This window comes from Poecilia reticulata, linkage group LG15 (genome assembly GCF_000633615.1).
Source record: "Poecilia reticulata strain Guanapo linkage group LG15, Guppy_female_1.0+MT, whole genome shotgun sequence".
NCBI lineage: Eukaryota > Metazoa > Chordata > Actinopteri > Cyprinodontiformes > Poeciliidae > Poecilia > Poecilia reticulata.
Window position 1 is genome coordinate 18514925 of NC_024345.1, and position 13446 is coordinate 18528370.

Consider the following 13446-nt stretch of genomic DNA (forward strand, 5'->3'; position numbering starts at 1 on the left):
TATATATATTTTATTTCAAATTTTGTCTGAGTTGTTCATTTGAGTGCCTAATTCTTTCCATTTTTAAATAAAAACAGGCCGACAACATGACAGATCTTCCTCAATACTACATTTCATTACTCAAATGAGACCAAGCTATAATTTGGTTTCTATAGAAACCGTGAGGACTGACTCAAAAAGCACTATGCAGACAAAAAGCTTAAGAATCTCCTAGAACTACATACTATACATATAGGAACAAAATCCTCATTCCGACCACAACATGGTCACAAGCTGAATATTGACTTGCAAGCATTTCTATCAATTCCGATTTTGTTTCCAGCTATTTTCATTTCATCCATGCTGTGTATAGGATCAAGTTAAAGTTCAAGATTTAACCTTAGAAAAACAATATGAAATGTTAAAATTCAATTGCTTCTGGTAAACAGATCAATATTTGCTTTGTTATTCGTGTAAGACCAGAAGCACCAAACTAATTACAGCTGAATGAGGAAAGTGTGTAACTGGTACTGTACATAAAAGTGCTTTCACATATTTCCTGCAGAGGTTCCAAGATGACTTTAGTATGTAATGTCAGTGAACCAGATAATGCCCAGACTGCAGTCACCTGCAATTGAGAACGGAGTGTAACTTAAACCTCCAGTTAAAAATCAAAGTTAATCAGACTGGAAAACTCGCTCACCTTTTATTCCTATGAGCAGAGATGATTCACATCCCTATTTGTGACATTTAAACAGAACAGGAGCCTCCACATACAGGTGCCTCTTCATAAATTAGAATCTTGTTGAAAATCACTGTTTAAGATACAGTGATCCAATTCAAAAGGTGAAACACATTTTTATTACAGAAACATTGACCTACTGAAAAGTATGTTTATTTAATGTACAGAGTATGACGCAGGCTTGATCATGGGTCCTTTTGCATGAATTACTGTGTCAGTGGTGAGTGGCATGGAGGTAAATAGCACGTGTGTCTGCTGAGGTTTAAGAAAGCTTAGGTTGTTTCATTAGCAAACTTCAACTTTTCTACATTGCTGGATCTGGTGTCTCTCATGTCCCTCTTCACAAAACTCCACAGATTCTCTACAGGGTTTAAGTCAGATGAATTTGCTGGCCAGTCAATAAAGCTTGCCATCAGAGTGAAGCACGAAGAGGAGACTTTAGACATGAGAAAACACAGGTGGACAACAGCAGCAGCTGAGATGGCCCCCCAAATCTTTATTGACTATGGAAGCTTCACATTGGACCTCCAGCCCAGAGTTTACTTTTATCTGAAGGGAGGGTGTTGGGAAATGGTGCATCAGTAATGTTTTCTCCCCTTTAGCCCAGGTAAGGCAGTTTTGATGTTGTCACTCGTTCAGGAATAGCTTCACAAAGCTTTCTATCACACTTTTTTCTTCCATTTAACTTTGCAAAATATGCTCGGAGGCAGAACTCTGTGAACAGTCAGCTTTTCAAACTGTGACCATTTGCAGAGTACCTTCCTCCATGGAGGATGTCTGTGGCTGTGTGCTAGACAACAGATAAGTTAGCTGTCTTTCTTGCAGTGTATTTCACCGTAACAGTTCTTTTTTTAAATTCTATCTTGCTAGTTTTGGGTGACATTGAATTTTTTAGAGAAACTACGTTAACAGAATGAAACACTTGAAGAACATCACCCTGAACCCTTGATCTAATATCTAAGCTGTTCATGCCATTGGGAAAACCGGGTTTTCTCAATCTTGACCAATATTTCCATCAAAGAAGAATAAAAGGGCCACTTACTGGGGCTCCCTCTGTGAGCTGCGCAGACTGCGTGCATACTGTTCCCAGACTGTCGGGATTTCATTGGGCAGCATACCGATTGCATGCAAATTTCATGTAAAATTTAACAGTTTGAATGGATACCAGCTAGTGTGACAAGCTAGCTGCACGGCTAAACAAGCTTTTTCTCCACCAGGGCAGCCACCGCCCAGTCGGTAATGGCATTCTGGCTGATGGCCGTTCTTGCGACTTATTGCGCTTACTTTCAGGTTCATCAGCTCAGTTTTGATTACAAAACAGTTTGATGAGAGCACCATTTTCCGCCAAGCAGTTTGCTGTATATAAAATGGGAATGTGGATGCAATCGTAAAAATTGATCTTGGAGCAGACATGTCTTGCAGACATCCGCTCTGAGTCTGCTTCAGCCTCCTTGGAGTAAGTAGGCTATGTTTTACATTTTAAGTATTGTTAATACATACATATCCTAAGATCAACCATTGTGTTGCAGTGGTACTAAGTTTCCAGGTTACATAACAGATTTGGATCTAGATAATAAATGAATAAAAAATGCATTTGTGTTTTTGACTGAGAAGTGTATATCTTACAAATATGTCTAATGTAAATTTGTACTTGACTACAGCAACAATCTATAACTGGCTCGAAAGTAGATTGTACTTTGGAATAGCAGTTATAATGGAAAACTTTTATTCTAGCCAACAGCCTGTCTGTAAATTCAGCAGTCAATTGTGTAGAAGAGAAAAGAACGAAAATGAGCTTACACTATTTAATCCAGAAAAAGGTGAGTGCTGCTATCATCTTTGTATAGAGCATGGTAGAGAGCAGCAGGAGCCTAAAGATCAAAGTAGAACGAGTGCACTTTGAAGGTCACTATTTTCAGTCCTCCTTGTCGGCTTAAAAAAATCTCATTTGGGGAGACTGAATGAGTAAAACCTTCTTAGTGGCTTTTCTGGTGCCCCTGATCCCCTTTGTTTCACTGCCCGAACTGCATCAGTGCTGCTTCAGAGCAGGCAGCAGTGAAAAAAAAAAACATAACAAGGTATCAACCACACAGCAGCCAGATGTATGTGTGCAATTCTACGAGTTAGGAGACAAGGTTTCTGCTGAAAAAGAGAGAATTTGCTAAGTCAGCCTGCCATGGCTTAAGGTTAAACACATCAGCTTTGGCATGTATGCAGTGACACAGAGCACCAGAAGAGACCAAATAACAGTTTGAAGTACATTTATCCTTGAAATGGGAAATGAATGTATAAATTCCCTGTGAAGGAAAGTTGGGAAGATTTTTTTTTTTAAAGAATGCCACACAAACTTAAATCTGTTAATTTGCTTAGCTTAGCAGATACTGGATGTTCAATTTGAAGTCAAAATACTGCATAGATGAAAGCTATTTTTTTTTTATTAAAGTCCGTTAATCATGTAAAAAGGGCAGAAAGCACAAACTGGAACAAAAACATGGCTTGAAATATTTGGTTTACAAATATAAGATTGAATCAAAAGTGAGATGAAAAGTTTATTATTGTTAGATCTCTAAAACTTCATTTGGAAATCTACAGAACTTTTACTTTCAAAACAAATTCAGCCAAACTTTAGGGTACCGTAGTTTTCTGAGAGCTGCTCTGATTTGATTTACCAAAGTGTTCTGTGCGATATTGCTGTTTTACAATTAAACAATAAAAAACAACCAGACAGACCTAGCGCATATTTATATCTACTTTTAGAAAATGCGTATTTCACAGTTATAGAATCATCTCTTCAAAAAGCCAGTTGCTGTCATCTCTAAATTTATCTAAAAGCTAAGTATATTAATAAATGACTAACTTTTCCTTTATGAAAGCAAGAAGCAATGACACCTCTTCAAAGAAGAAAACAAGTCCATCCATCCATCCATTTTCTTGCACCCTTGTCCCTTAATGGGGTCGGGAGGGTTGCTGGTGCCTATCTCCAGCTAACGTTTCGGGCGAGAGGCGGGGTTCACCCTGGACAGGTCACCAGTCTGTCACAGGGCAATACAGAGACACACAGGACAAACAACCATGCACACACACACTCATACCTAGGGACAATTTGGAGAGGCCATTTAACCTGACAGTCATGTTTTTGGACTGTGGAAGGAAACCGGAGTACCCGGAGAAACCCCACGCATGCACAGGGAGAACATGCAAACTCCATGCAGAAAGACCCCAGGCCGGGAATTAAACCCAGAACCTTCTTGCTGCAAAGCAACAGCTCTACCAACTGCGCCACTGTGCAGCCCAAGAAAACAAGTCTTCACTGAAAACTGCTTTTATAGCCAATATTGACACCTTCAAATGTCACCTGATAATCTCCTGAGTGCAAATTTGTTCCAAATGGTGTTGCTTGTGTTTGTTCTGATCTAACCAATAACAGAGAAAACTAAAAAAAAGACACAGGTTACATTAGACAGCATGCAGGGATTTGATAAGAGTAACTTTCTTCACTGCATCAAAGTAACCAAAACAATGTTCCAGGAAATGATATAAATTATATGTGGAGACCATAATATGTTGTTCAATATGTTCAATATGTTGACACCAAAAACTGCCAGAAAAAACATACTATTCTTGGACACACAATGTTCTGAATCCATGTCTCTTTACTTGCTGGAAAGTCTATGTTAGCATGCAGGGTTTTTTTCTCTCCTACTGAGGAGAATGTGTACACATATCACAGACAGTTTTTGTGGTATCAAATCTTATCGTCTCTCTGCTGGGGGTTGTAAGAGGAGGTTTAAGCAGGAGGGGTGGAAATGCGCTTTTCCAATGGGTTGACAGAGAAACACGAATCCAGACAAAACAGGCATACAGTGATGAAATGACACCTTAATCAATCCAATCAGCCTTAATTTCCACCAACATACATCTGATTAATCTCCAGTCTGCTGCACTGTCACGTCACACTGAGATTTGATGAGATAAAACAGAGCATGAAGCATGCACATCATCACACCCAGTGGAGCAAACTCAGGGTCGTTGAGGAATCTGATGTCTGCTTTGAGTAGACAAAAATTGCACACAGTAAGCATCCTTCTTTGACTATTTTCTTTTTTTTTTCTTTTTTTTTTTACCATAACTTGCTTTTTTATTTTGCCCAGGTGCATGAAAGACAAGGGACCTTGAATAGCCCTAAATCTGTTGTGCAAGCTTAAAAAGAAAAAAAAAAAACTAAAACATGGGGTATGTAAGATGAGAGTACGGCTTTTGGCTTCACACCTATTTGATTTTGCTGTTTATTAACGTCAAAATCCTTGGAAATGTTTGTTTACATAGTCGTAAACCAATCAATAGGGAGCGAAATTGTTATTATATTATACTTTGAACCAGAGGTTGCTGTGCCAAATGCAGACAGAAGCCAAAACGCAGAGGCTTGTTGTTAAGTGCTTCAGCAGAGGGTTCAACTATTCACAGATTTCTTCCAACCATTAAACAGTATCTACAATAATGACTTCACACTGGCTGCAAAAATGAATCTGTGTAATTACTCCCCTCTAAGTGATTGCTTGCTTAGATCAAACATTGAAATATGTTACAATGCCTGAAAGAGGGTAGAGTTGGGGGATTGAACTATGAGATGCACAATTAACTGTGGCCTATTCTTTCAAACACAGACGGATGAAAAGCAATACATGCAACTGTGAGGAAGCGTTCCGAGTCGCACACGACCAAGTGTTTGGTCACATGCCGATTATGTGATTTTAACTGTGATGCACCGAGGCCATCTAGTCTAATTACAATGCCATGTTCAAATTCTCTGCAGAGAAGTGTGCTGAGTCGAAAAGTAATTAAGTTTGACAAAAATTACAAATTAAAAGTAAGGGGTAATTTATCATTTTAATCACAATGGATTTTTAATGATTGCTCTTCTTTTAAATTACTGATATGGCAGGTAGAATTAAAAATCATACAGATTAATATTTATCAGTTTACAGTTTAATTTGCATGAATATAATCTGAAGCCAATGGTGTTAGAAAATGGTTTTAGGAGGTAGACATGAATGGTTTTATCGGTAACTGTTCTATTTTATTCGTGTTTAGTTTAGTTTTTTTCTCTAGTTGCTATTCAACAGTATGAAATATTTCAGAATATGTTGAGACACTTACCTTTTAGTTGTGTACATCATTTGTTTGCTTTTTATTAAATGTTTTATTGAAAATAAAGCTCATTGCCAGACATTAAAAACCGAATTGCGTTCCGAAGCAATAAAAGCAAAGGACATGTGAGGCTCTTATATTCATAAGGACTGAACAGTTCCTTATGAAAACATTCCTGCCTCTTGAACTTTATCACATTTTGTCATGTCCTAACCCCACTCTCCAATAAATCTCATTAGGACTTTATCTGGTGAAAACAAAATACATTGTGGCTGTAAAGTTGACAAAAAAATAAAAAATACATTGCTTTACAAGTTACTCTGATACACCTAAATAAATTCTAGTTTTTAAGTCACTGCTGAAAACCCCCCAAAACAAATCCCATTTCAAATTTGTCAGAAGCTATTAAAGAAAAACAGCATGCGTGTGAAAGAAGGTGTTCTGTGTAGATACTTTTTTGCTCAACATGTAATATTTTGTGGTGGAAAATTAATTCCACATACCATGGAAGGAAGGAAGTATGAGTTGATAGAAACATTGATGGAGACAACAGAGAGAAGAATCCTGGAAGAAAATAAGGTAGAGGCTGCAAAAGACTTCAGCTTGGGTCTTCTGATTTTACATTTATGTGCTACTTTGAATTCCTCTAACACATAACATGCCAATTTAACGCATAAGTTCAAGTCTGTAACATGACTAAATGTAAAAGAAATAGAGTGGTATGAATACCTTTCCACTTGCCTCATTAGATTGCTGTTACTTCACACTTGTTGCTGTCTGGTGTACTTAAATCCAAATAGGAAAAAAAAAATGTGATTAACAATAAAGAACTCCTATTGTAATTTAACCAATCAGACTTTGACGTTTTTTTTCAGTGTCTTTGTATTTCTTTAAAACTTCCCCTCTTTTATGTGAATATTAAATACATTGCAATATAATCTGCTATCTAATATCTATTGTCTGAGAGCTGAATCTTTGGCACATTCACTCGTTTCTGTTGCTGGAAATGCCCGTGACCTTGGAATTTAATCTTATTCGACCCGAGCACTCATTGTAAGTCACTCTCAGTAAGAGTGTCTGCTAAATGCTGAAAATGCAATCCAAAATTACATCTCTTTCCTGAGATGTAATTTTGGCGTCCTTTTGATAGATCACACTGAAAGAGCTGCCGTTTATCTGTGACAACAAGCTCGGTCACCGCTGGATCCTGGGCAGGCCTTAATGGATACAAGCAAAATGTGAATAACAACTGATGAACAATAAAGAAAGGTAGATAAGTGGAAATCAATTTTTAGATCTCAAGGTGAAAAAAAAATCATGTTCTAAATCAATTTTATGACTTTAAGATGCACACTCAGTGCAGAGTAAAGAAGTAAAAGTTAAACATTAAGAGTTAAGAGGGATTAGGGTAGGGTTTCTCCTGGTCAAACTCCCATACTTTTTCAGATCCTGTTTTAGCTGGTTGACAAGTTCACTATATATTTACAATAAATATGTTTGTGGTGGTCAGGCTTTACTTTTCTGCACTGAAAGGAAGGAAGGAGGGAAGGAAAAGAGAAAGAAGGGAACAAAAGAATGAAGGAAGGATTTGAGAGAGTTCAACTTCATCTTACTGTTTGGGCAACAGGCGTCTTCTAGACACAAATCTTTGAAGCATTTGTACATTGTGTTCGTGATATAGATTTTTCAGCTGCGTATTTGAAAATTTTGAAAGATCTTGAAATGTCACCAAAGATGCATGAGTAGTGACAGAGCAATGTCTAGCTCAATGTGTTCCTCGGTACGATCCATTTTAGCCAGCCAACTTAAGTATCTATAAAATAGCATTATATTTCTAGTTAAGGTATTAAATTATCGCAACATATATTTAGTGTGATGTAAGTCTGTATATTCTATTTCAAGTGTCCTGTTCAATGACAGGTTTCACATTAAAGTTTAAATCATAGATATGTGTTTGTAGTGACTGAAAAATGTTTCTAAGTTTGTTGTTAAACTAATCATGAGTGAATTTGGGATGTTAAATTGAGGTCTAAATCAGAAATAGGATGCATTGCTGAAGATTCTCTGTGGTCCCGGACATAGCTATCGCAGGTAAACAAACAATGAAACATAAAATGAGCTTGGCGAAATGTTTTGTCGTTATGTCAAGCTTTCAGGCTTCATGAATTGATGCCGTATTCTCACTGACAATAGCCAGACAAAAATATGACTGTGGATAAAAGTGTGAACAGGAGTCTGTGAACAGCCACAATTTCTTCTCAAAGCAGCTGTCAAAACAAGTGTCATTCATTACGATCCTTGCTGAGAGTTGGCAAAACCTCAATTACTGGCGGCTGGCAACATGCTATAGTGACAAGTGGTCCAGATCTAATTTTAGCATTTTACAAAAGCAGTCTTAAGTTCTTCAATAGAAGGTAAATTGGCTTTTTCCCACAGATGCTTTTTATTTAAGTACTTAGGACTTTGCAGGTGAAACACAAAAGAAATAGAACTCATTCAAAACTGAAGAAATTGGTCATCAGAAAATGGCATTTAATCTGCAACTTGATTCAAACCCCTGGGCTGTGCATTCTGATTGGATAACACAGCTGAGGACAAATCCTTTTCAATCAGGAGAAATGTCCAGCAGGACCAAACTCAGGCAGAGTGGATGTCTGCCTGGAGCAGCTAGGAGCTAGAGGACAGCAAAGGAACACAAAGGAATATAAAAACAACACACCAGAGACGTCTGCAAAGGGGAAAAGACAGAAAGCCTAAATCGAAATTTCAAAGTTTAGTACTTTGAAATTTCTAGTATTTGAATACAATGATCCTGGTCTGATATTCACCTGGGATGTTGTTTCTACCCTAACCCCACTTTAAAATGCTCAGCAGCTTTATCCCTCACCCGTCTGTTGTGTTTCCTTGGCCTTCATGATACTGTTTCCTCTCTAGTGTTTCTAACAAACCTTCATAAAATAGACTTATTTGTTCCAGAATGAAACTACACACAAGTGGCCTCCACTAACTACAGAGGGTGAAAAAATAAAATCTGTGACAAAATTTACAGATCGTCATCTGGCAAATATTTCTGCACCAGTTTGAGCAAGTCTAACACGTAGTATCCCAATAAAAATCCTTGAAAGTTAAGGTTACAATATGACAGAATGTATTTCCTATTACAGCATTTTCTGCCAAAATATAACCTGATAGAAAAGGACTTGGTTTGGAAACAAATAAGCGTATGAACGTCGAGACGCCAGTGCTCATCTCGATGTCCATCACTTCCTTCCTGCCTCCCTTTCTGCTCGTTATAAATCCCTCTGGTTTCCATGCATGGCATGTAGGCGAGTCTTGCAAGGAAAACCTATGGGATCTATTAATGGCTCGCCTTTCTTGTCTCTGACTCCCACCCACTATAAAAAAAAAACAACAAAAAAAAAACAACTCCACTGTTCTTCAGCGAGAAGAAAGTAAAGAGCAAGAAAGAGTTGACTTTCATCTGTCAGTCTGAGAAGTCATTAGCCTCCTGTTCCCACTGACAAATGCCTTCAACAGTTTCAGCGAATGCCGAGACAGCTATGGCCACTGGCTGTTAAAGTTGTTTTGTAATGTTATTAAGTTCATTGTTTCTTTGAATGTCAAAAAGATATGGAAGTTTCTACAAACTAAAACGCAACCGCGCACCTCCGGCCTTACAGGACAACCAGGTGATAAATTATCCTCTTCCTAAGCTATCATATATCTGCCCAAATATAGACAAATGATTATGCAGAGTGCATCATTCGTTCACAAGGCGTGTATAATATATTTCTTAAATATGGAGATGTTATCCAAGACCACAATAAATCCATGTTTTGTGTTTCATTGTCTGTGATATGAATAATGCAGGATTACGTGCCTTTCTGTTCAGTGATAAATAACTGAATCAATAAATTGCTGAAAGCAGTTTTATCTTGCTGCCCGCAGGTATGCAGGATTCTGCATTATCAATGAGTAAAGAGTTTTGTGAAAGAAAAAGGAATCCCAGCTGTTACCTAAGATTAAGCCAGCAGAATTTTAGAACATTTCCAGAGGTGGTTGTCCAGTATTATGGATGACGCTTTAAATTGAAGTTTTCACAATGATTTAGGGGAAAGCACACAGCTCTAACACTGCCTGTTCCAGTGTATTATTTATGCGTCCATCTGTAAAGCATCGCTAGTCTGCACTGTTAGTTCTGGTTAATTGAGGAGCAAGTGTACGCAGAGAAAGTTTAAAATCGCCATTTGAGGAGTTCTTACACATGACAGCGTCTTAATGGCCTCTGTAACATGTTTTCTTGTTTTCACTTTTTTTGTGCATGTGAGTCAGCCTTGAGAAAATCTGGCAAAATGTAGTGTGTGACAGATGATCCCATCTGCACTCCAGTAAGCGCCAAAAGCGGCACTGTCAGGTGTCTCATCAACACATTTCAGCAGGAACACAAAAGGGAGGGGGGACCGAACTGCAAAGACATCCTGTCCAGTTGATGCACATTACTCTCACACAAACACGCTGAGATACAAGTTTTCTTTAAAAATATTCAACTTTTTGTATCAGTAAAATTGTAAAAAAAAATATACTAATTTGAATTGAAACTATAAGAGGATAAGGTAATCCAGTTTACAGTACAGCACTATGGGTTTCAAATGATACTTAAATGGAGGAACTTCAAGGTCATTAGATTTTTTTTACTTTTTTTCACATTTGCTTGATACATTTCTTTTTTCATAAAACTTATTCATCCATAGATTTACCCTGCTTTTATACTGTCATCTTCTACAGTATTTTACAGACAACTCGTCATTTCGCATTCTAACTTTTTATCTTTAATTTGGTTTCTTTGAGGTCAGATCTTGTAGCAACTATATTGAGGCGATGAGGAACACATTCAAAAGTTGAGGCACGTTAGAAAAAGATTATGCATGTGCGTGCTCCTTAATGTTAACGTAGAGTCACAAATGAAACTAATGCATGTCTTGGGATACTTTCCTGAAAAAGTGGTTTGGATTTAAATATGCACAATCCTAATAGAGAGGCGTCCACAATTGAAATTTGAGGTCACTTTGAGCAAAGACCTGCAAAGACAGGTATGAAACTGTCTCAGGATGACTATCAGGATATTAGGAAAACATGTAGCTGTGCTATGAATATTACAATGACAACATTGATCAAACTTAACCCACATTCTTCTTCATCACAGTCGCCACTATTTTCTGTGAGCTTGAGCATCTTGGCTGTTAAAAAAAAAGAAAAACTGCAAATAAGACTATTATTAAAAATACACCTGTTGTAAAGTGTCTAGAATTTGCACTAAAACATTAAAACAAAAAAAATTCCCACATGATCTAACAGCTTTGATTTCAGGACAGAAAAGCAAGTTATATTACTGCTGCTGAAGTACTTTAGTAAATATATCAAATTAACGTTATGTATATAATTTATTTACTGTTATATTGATTCACAGGATCATGCAAATTATAGGGCTAATATTGGCTAAATTAGCAGCAGTTTTCAAACACTTTTTGAAGAGAATTCTTTTTTTTTGTCATCTGCTGATAAACATAGATGATGCCCCAGGTTGCCAAGTGAACTGCTACATAAAAAAATATTAAGAATGATATGTGTTGCCTTCTTTCAGCCAGCTGACTGCCAGTGTGCAGTGACAGACAGAAGAGGGCTTTGCTACTCCATGTTCATATGGCTGGGGATGACTCTGGCCACCCCTTCACATTCTCCAGAATATCATTAAACAGTTTAAACCACAGGAGTTGCATGTAGAAAACTTCAGCAGTTTTTAGGACTTTGTTTTAAAACCGCTGTGTACCTTGATATTTATCAGCACCCTATGCCAAAATATGACAATCAGTACAGGAAGAAAACTAAATCAGAAAACCTAAAACTCTGAATTTTACAAACCTGCAATATTAAAAAAGCCAAACCTTTTTAAGGTCAATCTGACATTTCAGATTTTTTTTTTCATTCTTATTTATTTATTTATTTATTTATTTTGTTTCAACTTCGTTCAGCTTTTCCTCCTGTTAAAACAGTTTTAATAATATTTATAAAAGATGTACTATATTGTCTCAGATCCCTTGACCAGTGCTTTTCTGTTCACTTTTTGTCAAATAAGGAAGACAAATTTATGCGAAAAATAATGACTGATTAACCTTTTAACTCTAATTCATCACAACAACTGGTGTGATTTGTTAATTGTTTGATTGTTTTACATGTAAATATGAACCTGAGCTTTCTGTTCAAATCTGACATGTTATGCGTCTGACTTTTTTTGGGAGACAAGGTGATTACTCTTTGACTACACTTTACTTTCCGTGTTTGCAGAAATTCTGCAAAGTTCCGAAGTAAACCACATATCAGTTGCACTCGGATGAACTAAAGTAAAGTCTTCTTGTGCATTGCCTACGGTAAAACACAGCACGTTCACGCTCACAGCAAATTAGATTTTAAATAAATAGGCAACCTTACTTACCCTCTGCTAGAAGCCGAACCGCATGAACAAAAGACGGGTCCAGGCTGTTTTTCTCGGCCATCAGTTCAGGTAAGCACTTATTCGGATGCATTATGATCGCAGCGAGTCTCCCCACCGGCAGTACAGGTGAGACCACAGAACTGAGCGTCGGAATGTAACTAAAAAAAAAAAATTAAAAAAAATCTTCCCTTCCTGCGTTCAGGTGGCTGCAGTCTGTCCGTCCAGAACCAACACAAATCCCGTCTGTGAAATGTAGCCGTTCCAGATCTGCGCGAAAAGCTGACTGGAGGATGAGCAGTAATCAGAGGTGTGAGTCCATCTCCGCCGCCGCTGCCTCTCCTCTCTGTAAGAAAGACGCCAGACTCTCGTCAGACTCTGGGGGTCTGCAGCCTGCGCTCCCCTCCCCCCGCCCCTCGGCAACATTATTGGCTACATTCAGTGTGGGACTGGTGCTGATGAAGACTCAGCCAGGTCCCCTCTGAGCGTAAGCCATCTGTGCACTGAAGATGGCACTTGTTCATGCAAGATATGTGACTTGTAAAATAATGTCTTTTTTTGTGTGTGTAAAAAACAGAAAATAAATGCTTTATAAGGAGGCTGATGAGGTGTCCTTCATAATCAAAATCAAAAGTTTAACTTTTGTTCTACATGGCTGATTGAGCATTGTAGTAAGAAAGCCTTTTTGTTTGGCATATGGTCGATTCACCTTTTTCATAATTATAAACTCCTTACAAATTAAGTTGTAACTTGTGAGTTTCTGTTATTTAACAATATTCACAACCAAATGTGCTCATTGAGAGTAAAAGACAACTTTTTGTAGTTGTTCATAATGCTGAATTCTGCTTGATCTATTTGAAATGTTTGATTTTATAAAGCAGAGCCCTCCGAAAGGCAAAGTAGGCTACTGCTTGGGGCCCCGGGGCAGCAGGAGGCCCCCAGGAGAGCTTCACTTCTCCAACCTAACATAGATTAAAAGAAAAACAGCTTCTCACCTGTAATCATGTTATTTTAAAACAGTGCTTTGAAGTTATTGTTTAAAGTTTCTAAACATAAAATTCAAAAGAATGTGAAATTATTTGTATATATA

The 13446-nt window shown here is 37.6% G+C and overlaps 1 protein-coding gene across 1 annotated transcript in view; it reads right to left on the bottom strand.

The window, feature by feature from the left end:
* The window catches only part of khdrbs2 (KH domain containing, RNA binding, signal transduction associated 2), an 84194-nt gene extending 71397 nt beyond the window's left edge, over positions 1 to 12797 (bottom strand). The window contains 6 exon segments of the mRNA XM_008429838.2: positions 12360 to 12476; positions 12479 to 12530; positions 12532 to 12637; positions 12639 to 12700; positions 12703 to 12764; positions 12767 to 12797. Of these exon segments, the coding sequence (XP_008428060.2) occupies positions 12360 to 12476; positions 12479 to 12530; positions 12532 to 12637; positions 12639 to 12700; positions 12703 to 12764; positions 12767 to 12782 (415 nt within the window). The 5' untranslated portion in view covers positions 12783 to 12797.
* Between the last annotated feature and the right edge of the window lie 649 nt (positions 12798 to 13446).